Genomic DNA, 14986 nt, shown 5'->3' on the forward strand with positions numbered 1-14986 from the left:
CTTTGCCCATATTTCAGCCCACAAGTTTGTGTTTGTCGCAAGTTTGAGAAAGTTCAATTTTTTAGTGAAAATTTTAAATTACGGCAAAAACAGGCGCCCCCAGACGTCGACCATCTTCTTGACCATGGCTGCATCCGCGGATGACAAGGCCAGGCTCACGGGCAAGGTGCGCGATCTGCTCGCGGCGGCGCACCGATACGGTCTGGACAGGATGGTGGTCATGTGCGAGAATACGCTGTGCGCGGCCATGGACCAGTGCTGGCAGCTCAAGGCATTGTGCATCGACTACATGGCTTCTTCTCCGGCCGTGCTCAAGGATGTGATGGCGACGGAAGCGTTCCTGGGGCTCAAGGATGGCTGCCCCTCTCTTCTCGCCGACCTCACCTGTTGGTGTTGCTGAAATTGCTAGCTGCATTAATTTCTTATTCATCTTGTATTTGTATTTGGTTGATTAAGATTGGTATCGAGGTTTTTAATTTCGCGATTGTTCTGTTCATCCCCTTATTTGAATCGACCATGCAAAATGTTGATTATATAAATATATATATAAATCAGCTTATTAGATGAATTTGCGGTCTGTATAAAGAAGGCCGGTCGTCCAAGGTAACTAATTAACGCGGGAAAGGGATTTCCTAATATATCTTTCTTAGTCAACGGATGGACGGCTCAGATCTCTCTGTAAATATTCAAAGAAATTTGCAAATGGTACGATTTGCATCTAGAACCCTTGACAAGTTCCAAAACGGCAGAAAAAGGTTTCGTTTCAACGACGACATCACAAATAATCGTCGCTACATAGTAAAGACCACCATTCCTTGGCTACAAAGCTCAAGACATTGACAAGAAGCTCCTCTCCTCTCCTCTCCTCTTGCCTCCTCTCTTCTCAATCTTTTCTCTCAGGTACACGCGATCGTCGGAGATGGCGCAGCAGGGGTCACCTGCGACGTCCTTGATATACGCGATGGTGGCGCGGGGCACGGTGGTCGTGGCGGAGCACACGTCGTACACGGGCAACTTCCGGGACATCGCGGCGCAGTGCCTGCACAGGCTGCCGGCGGGGAACAACCGCTTCACCTACACCTGCGACGGCCACACTTTCAACTTCCTCGTCAACGATGGATACGGTACGCGTTTCTCTCGCAGCCAACTAAATTTGTTCCTCGACGAAAAACTGTTCTGCTCCTATCTCTGCTACAAGTCTTAAATTCCAAAGTTCAATTTTTTTCTGCGTGTTTTCTGTGGTACAAGTTTGGCTATAGAACTATTGTCCTTTTTTATTTTATTTTTGCCTTGCTTGTTTCTTTCTACTTTGAATTGTATTCTAGTATATCCTTCAGCTACCTGTACTTCTTGTTTATCCTTTGGGCAAAGTCTACTCATTGCTGCACAACAACTCTACCGGCTACACATATAATAAATTGTTCCAGTTGGATTACATCAGACAGTTTATTTATTTTTATAATTTGAAGACCACCTGTTGCATCCTGATGCTCATGCAAGTGCTTTCCCTGATGCTCATTCAAGTGCTTTCCCTGATGGATACTACACTTTGGCTCAATAAGTTCAGATAATTTAGCTTATGCCGATATTCAGGAGATTCAGAGTTGCTAGTATTCAGAACAGGAGTTTGAACTGATCAGCTACGCTTATCGCTTCCAAATTAGGATTTATATAGCAATTTAACTCTCTCACTTTCACAATATTTTTAAAAAATTTCAGTCGGAGAAGCCTCAATCTGAACTTTAGTACTTGTTCAGATGGGATGTTGATGCTCCTTCAGTACTTGTCTATCAGGAACGTTATATTCCTTCTCTCCATGCCAAGTTACCCCCTTAGTCTCATCATAAAAGTCGTATATAATCATTATTAGCAACTTTATTAGATGCTAAACAAAAGGCACAGCACCCTGTCTAGAATAACTTCAATCTCATGTAATGTTATACTTCACTGAAAGTAACCGTAATAATTAAAAAAAGGTTCTGTTCAGTCAAAACCTGAAAGCAGAACTGTATGATTGCAACACAAGGCAGGTAATGGCAGCCAGAGCCTCAGAAAATCATGTGAAAAACTGTCATAGTTCAGTTTTCGAGAATAGACAAGATGAAAATTTGCTCAACTTCATATGTTCGAGCTGCTAACTGAAGCACATGCATCAAAATTGCAGCATACTGCGTTGTTGCAACTGAGTCGGTTGGCCGGCAGATTCCTCTTGCCTTCCTAGAGATGACCAGGGAGGATTTCAACAAGAGATATGCAGGGGGCAAAGCAGCCACAGCTACAGCCAACAGTCTCAGCCGAGATTTCGGGTAATAATATTTCATTTCATCTGCAAGTAATCCGTAGGATTCAAGTACCTAGTAGTTTTATTTTTGTTATGCTAGCCCAATATTTTTTTCCTCATTGTGCATGGGGAACTGGCAAGATGTACAGGCCACGGCTTAGAGAGCAGATGCAGTACTGTATGGATCACCCAGAGGAGGTGAGTAGGCTGTCCAAAGTGAAAGCTCAAGTCTCTGAAGTGAAAGGCATCATGATGGAAAACATTGACAAGGTAGGAATTCACAACAGCTACGTGCCTGGCATGGCCTGATCGGATCTGTGCTTAATTTCGTTTGCTATCTTTAGGAGTACTTGAGTTTCCAATCCTATTTCTGAATTCTGATTTAGTGGGAAATGTTTCATGTCAGGTCATCGATCGCGGGCAACAGATTGATGGGCTCGTCACAAGGACAGAGCAGCTGCACGACCAGGTCTGTGCTGCGGATTTTGGTTTATCGTCAGAGGTATTCAGTAACATATGCTGTCAGAAAAGAACTGATAACATTGGGTCCTTCTTCTTTTTTCTTTTTGCAGGCTGCTGATTTCAGGCAGCAAGGCACACGGGTGCGGCGCAAGATGTGGTTCCAGAACATGAAGATGAAGCTGATCGTCCTCGGCATCGTCGTTGCACTGATCCTCATCATAATCCTGTCAATTTGCCATGGCAGATGCAAGTGAAGCAGTACATCGTCAGAGTCTGATTATAATCAGGTGGGGATTGTGCCCCCCGTAGAGTCAAAAAAGGGGAGAGAATATTCAGAGTATTTTTTTTCCTTTTTTGTGACCAAGAATGTTTTGTTCACAGTTGAGACCTCTGAGGTCTGAATCCATGGTGTTGGTGTTTTGCTCTCTGGGTTGAGACTTTTTTTTATAGGAGTCCAGGCCCATCTTTTGACGGGCCAATTGGGCCGAACGTAATAGAGCTGTAGCCTACATTTATAGGCCTTCTTTGTTTGTTTTTTGTAGAAGAGGAGCAGGCTCTTCTCCTTTGCAATTTGTTTCTGTTTTTCTTTTTGGCTTCCTATGACTGAAAAAAATTCCTCAAAAAACATGTCTAGAAAAAATAACAGCTGACTCTAAATAAAAAAACTACACTAGATGAACGGTGACCGTTGGATGTCAATCGAATGGTCCTAGTACTTCTCTTCTTCCTTCGGCTCCTCTCTTTTTTCATCCGACAAAGTCTCATTGATTTCTCCTTGCTCGTCCGCGCACCCTCCTCCTTTCGTCTCTAGTGGTGCTCTCGCTGGCAGATCAACCGCAATGTTAACGGGCTGTATCTTTGCCACTCTCGTCGCTGATACCGTTCACCAACGGTCCTTCGCTCACCACGACCAGCAACGCCCCGCCTCGCCACTATGTCTGTCATCCGCCACCACCGCCGGCCGATCCGATTGGCACCCAAGACTATCCTTCTAAGTCTGAGGACTTGCCGAACCAGGAACCTAACCCGCCGGCGGCGAGATGTGTCGAGTGTAATGAAGTCTATCAATGGACTGTAGCATAGCAAATGCAAAAAAAAAAAAAAAAAGCAGCGTAAATGAAATCTGCCTAAGACTAGGGTAGTACGAGGTAGCTAGCTGCCTTATTATTATTTAAGAAGAAAGATAGAATTACAAAGCATGCACCAAGTAAAAAGCTAGGATATGGTGGACGACATTGATCTTCCCTACAACGTACAGCAACATACTGAATTACTGACAGCAATGCAACCACCTCCGTCTATCGTAGGAGTTTAATTTCCACTAGCTTAGGCCTTCTAATGCATGCGACCATGCATCCATGCCTGCCATGCAGCACGCATCACGGATGAATGCAGCCACCGCCACCATGATAACCGCCGCCGTCGCCGCCGCTGCCGCTGCCGCCACCACCGCCCAGGCCACCGGCACCGCCACCACCAAGCCCGCCGAGGCCGCCTGCACCTAGCCCGCCACCACCTAGCCCGCCAATGCCACCACCACCGAGACCACCGAGGCCGCCTCCACCGAGTCCACCGCCAGCTCCACCAAGACCACCAACACCTCCGAGCCCACCGACGCCTCCGAGCGCGCTGCCGATGCCCCCCACAGCTCCGCCGAAGCTCCCGACGCCAGCGAAGCCTCCGATGCCTGCGCCGTACGACCCTCCTCCCAGGCCGCTGCCCAGGAAGGTCTTCTGGTCGTGGGCGCCCACTACTCCTGCGGCAACGGCGCTCTTCCTCTTACTGTTCCCGGCGGTCATCGTTGTCGTGGCCGCAGGTATGTCTCTAGCCGCCTCAGCTGGTGCTAGCGCCAGGACGACGACCAGGGCCTGGCAGCACGCCATTGCGGCGGCAGTGGGAGCGACCATCTCGCTCTCGGTGCAGCAGCTAGAAGCTAGTGTGTTTGCGTATATAGGTTTGTCTGCAAGAGCTAGCTATCTATCGATCGAGGTCGTTATATATAGGTCAGTAAGAGGAGTACTAGTAGATCGAAGGGCAAGTACTCCTACGCGGTGATCGATGGGCGGTGACAGGTGAGGGAAGTAAATGCATGCATCATATATATCAGAGCAGAGCTACTGCATGCATGCTACTCCACTTCCAGATTTTTATATTTTTATATTTCAAATATGCAAAAAATTGTAAAAATAGGCAACCGACCCAAAAAAAATTACAGAACTAGGCTACGGTCGCCTGCTGGAAGGGTGACAGGCAGCGTGGCTGTGCCGTGACATGGTGTCCGTTAGAAGGATGACATGACTTGCTGCCCAATGAAAAAGCAATAGCTTCTTGTCATCCCTACGAGGAGCGACATGTTTGTGTATAGGGTTTTTAGAGTTTGTATATAGGGTTTTGGATTTTTGCAATTGTAAAAATAGGTTCACGTTGTCTGTTTAAATTCATTGTTATTTTTAGAATATGTGATTTTTAAAATAAAAATTTATGATCTTTTTAGAATTTATTATTTTTGAGATATTTTAAAAGTGGAATAATCGGACAAGAAGAGTAGAAGGCAACAATTTTATTCACACAACCAACAAGTACGATGGCATATATAGTACACTTTCCTACTAACCAAGCAATGCACCGCATCTAAACCTAACGCGCCTTAGGGAATGTAAATAACCCGATTACAACCGACTCTACTGATTGCATAATGAACTCCACAATTCTAACTAGTGGCAGTCCTCTCACACATTTCATGATCCAGTTGTAGACCTCAGCTAAATTTGTTGTCATAATTCCGTACCTTGCTACGTGGGTGTCGTAGAGCAAAGCTCACTTCTCATTCGACTTATTCTCAATCCACTCACTGAATGACTTGATAGCTGACCCAGTCCTCCTCATTTTTGGAGGATCCATTGGGAGGCTACCCAGAGCAACATATATGCCATCGAGGATTGCGTTCAGAATCCCTGCATGCTAGTCATGTATAAGGCAAATATTAGGTCGATCCCCTACAATAAGAATCTTTATATGGTACAGGAATTAATACCAACTGCTTGTGTTCTCACTCTCAATAAAGGCGAAGGCCAATGGTAAAACTTGGTTGTTTTCATCAACTCCAGTTACAGTTAGTATCTGACCCTTATACTTACTAGTAAGGAAGGTCCCATCGATGCAAATGATAGGACAACAATGCTAGAAAGCTCGAATATATGCTCCTAAGGCATAGAATGTATGCTTCAGGACCAACTTGCCAGGTTCATCCACCAACGGGTAGTGATTAATGTCAAAGTAAGTCCTAGGGTTCCTCTGAGCAATGGTACGAAGCAACCATAGGAGATTATCATACGATGCTTCGTACGTCCCGAACCTCATCTCAATTGCCTTCTTCTTTGCCTTCTCAACCTTGTTGTAGCTATTAGTGTATTGGTACTCCTACTCAAGTGCCCTGATTATGGATCCGGGTTCTTAGTTCAGGTTATTCATAATCTGAGCTTACATGACGTTGGCAACAAAACTTGATGAAATGTTCAGGTGCTTCCTCTCCAGTTTGTCCAGCAAACAATTGTGCACCCACCATGGGCAACCCTCGTTCACACACTTCACATCATACTCCTTCTTGCTGAACTTCACAATAGTGTACTACCTCCGAAGAGATGTCACCCATTGAACCACATCATCCTAGTTGGCTTGGCTGGTAGGGTACTTGATTCCCTTCATTCGTCACTAGGTTGGAAAAATCAGGATTGTTCCAGTCCTTAGAGATAGGAACATCATCCTCATCATTCGAGATGTTATCTTCAGGAGATTTCTCTTCCTCCCAATCCTCCCGCTCCACCTGTTCAGTTAAACCAGGGATGAGCCTCTCTCATCTGCCTCAACACTTGATTCCATCAGAATGGGCGAGGACTGCACGACATCTGGTTCTTCCACCTCGTGTTCCACTATTTCATCACCCTCCTCCTCCACATCGCTTCCACCCTGCAACTCCCCAACTCCCTCCATGTACATCCATTGCACAAGCAACAGAGGTGGTCAACCTCAATCAATTATATCCTGTAGGTACCTCCTCCAAACATGGGTTTCACTTAATAGGTACACCTCCCAATAAACATCATCAGTTCTACAGTTGCATACAATGCTAATAATCATATCCTATTGCTTGGGATCTATTTTGAAATCCCGCATTAACCAGTCATACAAATGTCCAATAATCTTCTGCATTGGTCTAGCCATACCCTTATCCATTGAGTCAAACACCGCAGATCACCTCTTGCGGACCATAAACAATGTCCCTTTCCCCATAAAAAAAATCCTGAACTGCTACTTATCTGACATACCTGCCCACGATCGATAAAAAACTATACTATTATTTCGGCTAACGATAACTATATTTGCTAGATCTACAACAACAAAACATAATAAAACAAATATCTAATGCTACTCTAAAAACCCAGGTCTAACAGTTGCTATAAAAAACTAGATGTAATAATAGTGCAACTATCTTAAAAAACTAAGTCTAACAATTACTCTATATTACTTTAAAAAAACTAGATTTAATAATAGTACAACCATCTTTAAAAAATCTAAATATAACCGTTACAACTATTTCTAAACAATTTAGATCTAATATCGCTAAATCCTAGATCTGATAGCTAACATATATCTAAACCTAGATCTGGTGACTAACCTAACTATTTTATAAAAAAAATACAAAGATTAGAATATTTATATTCTCCAAAGATAGATTCTGGCGGGTGTTCAACGCTTTTCTCTCCTCTTCCTCTCTCTGTTGACTATCTTTGTTGGCTGTCGGTGAGTGAAAATGAGAGAGCGCAACAAGGGAACTGGGCGCGACCCCTTATATAGGAAAAGCTATCACTCGTTGGATGGGCGACAACTTTTCCATTAGGGTCTGCCAAGCATGGATGCTCCTGTCGTCCGTTGGAATGATCGCCATTCCAACAGGTGACATGATGATGTGGCTGCCACCATAGCAATTATGGTAGTTGCCCATATAAATTTCTCCATAGCAATTCTTTTTGCGTTCGAAGGTGGGGGTCACCACATGCCGGCTGATAGTAGTTTAGTTGTGCAATTTTTTCGAACGGTCCCTTATTTTACAATTTTTAGATTTTTAAAATATAAAAATAAAAAACTGCCATGCCACTCCATAGTCCACAGTCCGCAGGGTAAAAATTCAAAATTAGACAACATACTTAAGCGTATTTACCGAAATAGATAATATGTAGTTATATTTATTAATTTAACATTCGTATTCGGTATACGGTGTACCAAAAATAGATTTTCGGTACACTGTGTACCGAAAAAGCTATTTTTGGCACACCGTGTGCCGAAAAACACTTTTTCGTTACACGATCATATCGCGTTTGCTTTTTCAATACACGGTCACATCGGTACTGAAAAAGTATTTTTCGGTACACGGTGTGCTGAATACAGATAACAGTGCTATAATCCATTTTTAATATATGGTGTGTTAAATATGGGCAACAGTGCCGTATTCGCTACACCATATATCGAAAATAGCTTTTTATACATGATGTACCAGTCTGCAGTGTAGTTAATACTACTTTTGGAGCTGACAGCTTCCGCGCAACCATGCAAGCTTCACGTACCTATCGTGATCCAGTTGGTGAAGCTAGTTATTGATCGATCCATGGCTCTCGGTTGAATTCGAGGAGGTGTTGGAAGTTGAGCGGCGCCACGGCATTGGTGATCTCTGCGGTGGTGATATATATGATCGACCATGCACACAGCACAGTGAATTCGTTCGTCCATTACTTCTCCTCCGTTTATAATTACAGTATACTAGCTTCTTGCAAACCACCACCGACACCACAGTGCAGGGCGATAAATAGGCCATGGCCGGGGCTCCATCGATCTGCCTCTTGCCTCCGCAGACAAGGGGATGATTTGTCACTCGTGCAAGGGCCTTACCTAGCAGAGCAGGCCGGTATGGGATATGGAGCTTGCAGCACTGAATCTTATCGCTCCAAGAGGAAATTCAATTCAACTCAACCTCAACTGTGGGGAAATTTATGCCAACGTCTATTATATTCAGGATTAATTAAATGTATATAAAAAACAAAAAGGTTTACTAGTAGCTAGTATCTATACATATATCCTTAAATTGTAGAGATGGAAGCTACATTAATTTTCACCTGCATGCGTCTGCCAAACCATATAGTACGGAGTATCTGACAATAGTAGATCTGGACACTTGTGTTGGTCCAAACTTCAGTCACACGAAAATCTCCTAAATTTTAATGGAGATTTTGCATGGATTTGGGTCAAAATGGAGATTCATACGGTTTAATGGGCCTGGGATCGGACGATATGATAGCTGTTCGATGTCATTGCACAACAATGTACAATTTGGATTACAAAAATATACTACCGCAATAGCTTATGATTATGGCAATGCTAGCGACCGGAAGGAAGGAGGGGACAGAGAAAGATGTAGGGAATGTCAACTGCGTCTTGGAGAGGTACGGGTAGAGACGGTGGCCCGTCGGGGGAAGGGTAGTTGAATTCCTACTACGTGAGACGTATGGATTGTATGATGAGGATCATATGATCTGGATCTAACGGTAGCAAAAATGTGATTCGGTGATCTGAGAAATATAATTGATCTTTAAATAGACTTACATTAATTGATCCAACAGGATGCATGTGACCTGTTTGGCAAGATTTGAAGGCCATCTAGATTCGGTTGGATCACTGAGTGCACAACAATATTAATACGGGAGTTGCTAATTTTCAGGGACGAAGCACATGCGTTAGATCCAAATCCAACGAAACTCCTCTTCTCTTCTACCTCTCAACCGCTTGGTCCTGTTCATCTTCTCCACTGGGGAAGAAGCTAGCGGAACCTTCTAGAAGGGAAGAGGGAGGATCCGAGGAAGAATATGTACAGTAGAAGAGGATGAACGGGAGAAGAAGCTAGAGCCGGTTCTATCTATCTTGTCTGATGCCCTCTCTGATGGACTTGTCTCTCTTTGTACTCGATGGCCCAGCAGCCAGAGGTGCGCCAGCCAGCAGGTGCCAGCTCAATGCCTCATCGCCTCCCGGTCGTACATGCGCCCCGTGACACGCACGTTGAGGATGTACAACCCCATGGGGCTTGCCGTGCCACAGAAGTTGTACAGCGTCGAGTAGTACTTGAGCCCGAACAGCTCTGATACGCTCATGAGGATCAACGGTTGCGCGGCGCCAAAGCAGAACCCGATGAGCACGTACTGACACCGCGTACAGCGACGAGCCCAGCACACCGAACACAATGAAGAGGTGGCCTGGTACGGTGAGGAGGAGAACGACGACCAACATCAGTGGCCTCGGAAGGCTGTGGTGTGCAAGAAGCACCTCCGATGCGAAGCCGGCGGTGACGCGGACGAGGTAGTTCCAGATGCAGATAAGGGAGACCAAGGTGGCGATGCTGCGCTGCGGATAGCCCCATGTTGGCGCTGTGGATGTCGAAGGCGCAAAGGTCTGGCGTGCAGAGCAGCGCGACGAGTCGTGGAAGCTCGCCGTGTGCATGGAGCTTGTCCACGAATGGGCTGCGGATGGCCGTTCTGAGCCCGTTGAGCGCGGTGATGTCAGCGTCGGCGCGATTGATGTCGCTGCGATCCACGTGCAACGTTGTCGTTTTCGGCTCCGCTACTACCTAGGGCTTGAGGTGCGCGTCGTTGATGCCCCTCGACACCGCACCGCCAGCGAGTCCTGCACGCTCCACGAGCCACGGCAGTTCATGACGAACCCTTCCTGGCTCTCAATCCAGCCGTGCTCATCCTAGCGGGACGCATGGCGGTCATAGGTGAGTGCCTGGGTCTTCCCGGCGCGGCTGAGCATGGCGTGGAAGTCACCGACGTTGGACACGTCCAGGCAGTCCTCTCGCAGCAACGCCGTGACGCAGCAGGCACCACCCGCGGCGTCGGCCCCTGACATGGCTGCACCCGCTGCTGTCAACGCCGTGTGCGTCCCGTGCCCGTATGCGTTCACTGGTGACGCGTACTCCAACAGCGACACGTCATCCAATTGGTTCATTGGGTAGTTGCCACGGTGCCCCTTGGAGTAGAACCGCGCACCGATGAGCTTACGGTTGTAGTTGGTGACGTTGAAATGTTCCCGGACGTCGGGACTGCTGGGGGATGACGGAGGCAACCTCTATGTCAGTGTGGCCCCGACGATTGTAGCGGCCTCCTTGTAGTCACCCAAATCAAAGGTGGATGCAGCGAGGTTGCCAACAGGTTCGCCAACCCTTGGCGCGATGAGGGCGATCTCAGTGTCCACACAGTCGAGGAAGGTCATGAATGGCACTATGGTGGGGTGGTCGGAGTTGCGGACGACCTCCTTGCTCATCGCGAACATCATTGGAGCTTGAAGCGGCCTCGTATTCTACTTCTTCGCGACGAAGTCCATCCGCTCACTCAGCTTCCTGACCTCGGCGAGGAGAAGGGCGCAATATTCCTTCGTCATGGTGGCCACTCCAGGAAGGGGGCTTCGATACCAATTGTTAGCAACCCACTGGGGAAGAAGCTAGTGGAATCTTCTAGAAGGGAAGATGGAGGATTTGAGGAAGAAGATGTACAGTAGAAGGGGATGAACAGGAGAAGAAGAAGCTAGAGCCGGTTTTGTCTATCTCCTTCTCTAATGGACTTGTCTCTCTTTGTACTTGATGGCCCAGCAGCCAGAGGTGGGCTAGCCGGGTGCCAGCTGGTGCCAGCTCGATGCCTGACAGACACCCCCCACCCGCCTCATCAGTCTTTGGAGGCGTCCCACCGCAGGATTCGCTCCCGCTCCCCCCTCACCACCGCGTTAGTCACTCCATTCGAGCTCTCTCGCCCCGACGCTAGCTCATCTGGTGATCCTACGCCGCCCACGATCGGTGGCGTCCCCGCTGCCTCAGCGCCCTACTCACGTGCCCGCCATGCACCACCGCCGGTCCATCCCCCTTCCTACTGCCTCCCTCTAGGCCTGGTAACAAAGACACCCCTATAGAACTCCTCTAAGCCTGGTAGCAGAGACATCTCTGTAGAACTCCGACCCTAAACCTCTCAACCCTAACCACGTCAGTCATCGTGCGTTCACACATGCTCACATACATCGTTTGAAATCTCAAGAGATTTGAGACGCAACTCTAGGAAGCGTGTATTAATATTCATGCGCACTAGCTACCCCTGAGGATTTGGACTCGAATGACGTCGTCGGCAAATGGTGGCATGAAGAAGACGCAGGCGTCGGATAGGCTCAGCCCGTTGTCCTTTGCGAAGGCTGTCTAGCCTGCGCACATCATGCCGCCCTTGGCCGACACCTTGACGCTCACCTCCCATCGTCTCCGCTCGTTCTCCTCGTCGCCCGCCGCGCACAGCTCGACGTCGTGCGACGCCGTCCAGCCCACGCGCTCGCAGAAGCTCTTGCTCAGGTCCTGCATCCATCGCATCGCATGGTTCTTTAATTTTGAGTACAAGAATATATATATCATCAATCGATCGCTTAGGTAAATCAAATCGATCAAATTAAATTACCAAGAAGCGCAGCTGGTAAGACCTCTCGATGCGCCGGCAGAACGTCTCGTCATCAGGCTGCCTGCCACGGCCAGCCGACGCGTCTTCTTCTTCTTCTTCTTCTTCTTTGCTCGACGACCGCCTCCTCCTCTTGACCCCTGCTGCTTCTGGCCGGGCCCGGCGCTTGTTGCCAGACTCCTTGTCGTTGGTGATCTCTGTCGTCGTGTCAGTCACATGATCTTGATCAACTACGTCCAATCGTCCTTCCTCTTCATGGCATCCATTATCACAAGCACTGGTTGCGTTAATCTTCCTGTTGCACTTGCCGTCCGCGGTACGCTGCTTGTCGGGGTAGACATCGCTGAGACAGCCGGAGGTGTCGAACAATTCAACGGTGAAGTCGAGGCCGCCGCGGTGCTCGAAGACCAGCAGGTGCCCTGCGGAGATCCGTTGGCGGAGACGAAGCCGCTCCACCCCCGGCTCGCGAAGGACACCCGGTGGTCGCCGTCCCGGTGGAGGGCCACGGCCCACAACCTCCCCGTGGGATCCCGCAGCGTGGCGGCAGCGCACCTGGGACGAGGCGCGCCGCGAACTTGGGCGGGAAGCACTGCGAGCGATCAGTAATTAATCAATTCGATCTGTATGCGATCGATCGATCTGGTGCATGTGCAGATTGCAGATTGATTTTACTGTAGAACGAGCGATGGATGGATGGATGGATGGAGGAGTAGAGTAGGTAGGTATAGGGACGTACCAAGCTGAGCTCGAAGGAGCCGGGCAGGAGGACTTTGAAGAACTTGTGTCGGCCGCCGCCTTTTGCTCCGTGCGTTGCCATGGCCGCCGGCCGGACTTGAACAATAACCGATGGATGGATGCTACACAGAAGGATGAGGCGAGCGAGGGACCGACGCTCTTTTTATTCTATGACGACCATATATAGTATAGATCTGAACGCATGCATGCATGCATAATTCCTTAATTTCTGCTTCTGTTGCGTTGTTGATTCCACATTATATTGCAGTTTTCGTATTACTCCAGTAAATCGTAATAATTAATGATACTCATGGAGTATGTGCGTACTAGAAACTGCATATGTGTTTTACATACGTGAAATTAATTTAGTATATAGCAATTAAAAAAGTATGAAGGTAAATAATAAAAGATTAAATATATTTTTAGAATATATGGAAAATAAATACTGGATGTCTAGGTGTCGATGATTGGTGAACGGATCTAACGAACTTATTGAATAATTAGAGAATACTTTGAGTACATGAATCACAAAGGGAACATATAGGAATTTTTAGATAGGTTCGGACCTCCCTGAGAATAATAATCCTATGTCCTATTTATCTTGTATTCATCTGAGCCTGTTACAAAGGGTTGCAGCTATCCTAGATAGATTTAAATCTAGTCGACGATTTTCTCCTTAGCTTATGTTGGCTTGTCTTGCTAGTGGGTGCTCTCTTCTGACTTGTTTCAGCTTGTATCTCCGTATATATATGGAGGTGTAGCATGTCTTCTGGACTCCTTATTTTTAGAGATAAATCTTCCCAATTACAGGGCGCCTTGGGTATCTACGGGTAGCTTCCTTTTAACTAGGGATCCCCTTCCTAGAGATAGAGATATGCCTCGAAAATTGCAGGAAACCCTGAGATGCCCGAATATGGTAACTATCTATTATTCATCGTTAAGCCCCTTATCAGTACGCGCAATGAGGCTTCGACGGATCAAGTATATAGCCAGCAAAGATAAGCTTTTTTTTTCCGACCATGTCATCAAGTAGGACTCGGATCCCCGATTAGGATGAAGTATCTAACCGGGTTTTTCAGACTCTCAGATTACCTACTCGGGATTCTAAACACCTCCGAGTTCTTATGCGAGTCCTCAAAAAGGTGTTCCACCCAGGTAGATTTTCTACTTGGTCCATAAATATCATCTCATCCTTGCAAAGGTACGAGGGAGATCAGACTCGTCACTGGCCAGACTCGGAAGTTGAACTATTGCAGTGGAAATTTTGCGTAGTGGTGAAAAAATTATTTCCTCCTTTTCTGGCAAAAGATCATGTTCATATTTGAAAACTGAGCGCATTTGTTGGTCTAGTGTAGCCCCCGCTTGCGCCAGAAGGGATCCCGAACAGAAAATGTGATGGGACCCTGGCACAAAAGGTCATAGCTCCGGCCTCCGAGTAGTACTCTGAACCATCACGGTGGCTAGTCAAAGAATCGCCGAGTCTGCTTAGACATTCTTCTATAATCTGTACTTGGGAATATAAACTTGTTCTTTTGTTAGTAAAAAACAAAAAAAGAATGTAAATGAAAATCGTGGGAGTTCTTGGGAACTCGATATCGAGGAGATACCGACAACCTAACATGCTTAGTGCTACTCGCTTCTCCCTCCAGCTAGGGTAGGATGACTTCGTCACTAATCGGAGAGCTTAATCGGGTCAGCCCTAAGTCCGACGTGAGTGGGAGGCGTCGTAGCCTCCGGGCACTCAGGGACGTGATAAGGAACCTTTATCACATCCCGCGAGGTCGTAACTTCGTCCCCACGCGAAGTGAGTTGCTTTGGCACACGCACAATATATTATCGTTAGCTCTTTGTATATTGTATTCATCCAGCCCCGACTGGTTATCTCGAAAAAAAACTCAGATAGACAGTAAAAGATAATAAGATAAAAACTACCGACTGACCATTATGAATCAACCGACCAGGGTAAGAGAAAAGAATTGAA

The 14986-nt window shown here is 47.0% G+C and overlaps 2 protein-coding genes across 2 annotated transcripts; one reads left to right on the forward strand and one right to left on the reverse strand.

The window, feature by feature from the left end:
* Positions 1 to 797: 797 nt before the first annotated feature.
* On the forward strand, positions 798 to 3274 carry LOC133904278 (vesicle-associated membrane protein 721-like). Its single transcript, XM_062345739.1, has 5 exons — positions 798 to 1124; positions 2165 to 2306; positions 2431 to 2551; positions 2688 to 2750; positions 2854 to 3274. Exons 1-5 carry the CDS (start codon positions 920 to 922, stop codon positions 2995 to 2997), a joined length of 675 nt encoding a protein of 224 aa, XP_062201723.1. The 5' UTR covers positions 798 to 919; the 3' UTR covers positions 2998 to 3274.
* Positions 3275 to 4122: 848 nt separating this feature from the next.
* LOC133904654 (uncharacterized) lies at positions 4123 to 4626 on the reverse strand. Its single transcript, XM_062346114.1, has one exon. The coding sequence runs from the start codon at positions 4624 to 4626 to the stop codon at positions 4123 to 4125; it is 504 nt and encodes a 167-aa protein (XP_062202098.1).
* Positions 4627 to 14986: the final 10360 nt, after the last annotated feature.

Source organism: Phragmites australis, chromosome 22 (assembly GCF_958298935.1).
Source record: "Phragmites australis chromosome 22, lpPhrAust1.1, whole genome shotgun sequence".
In the NCBI taxonomy this organism is placed as follows: Eukaryota; Viridiplantae; Streptophyta; class Magnoliopsida; order Poales; family Poaceae; genus Phragmites; species Phragmites australis.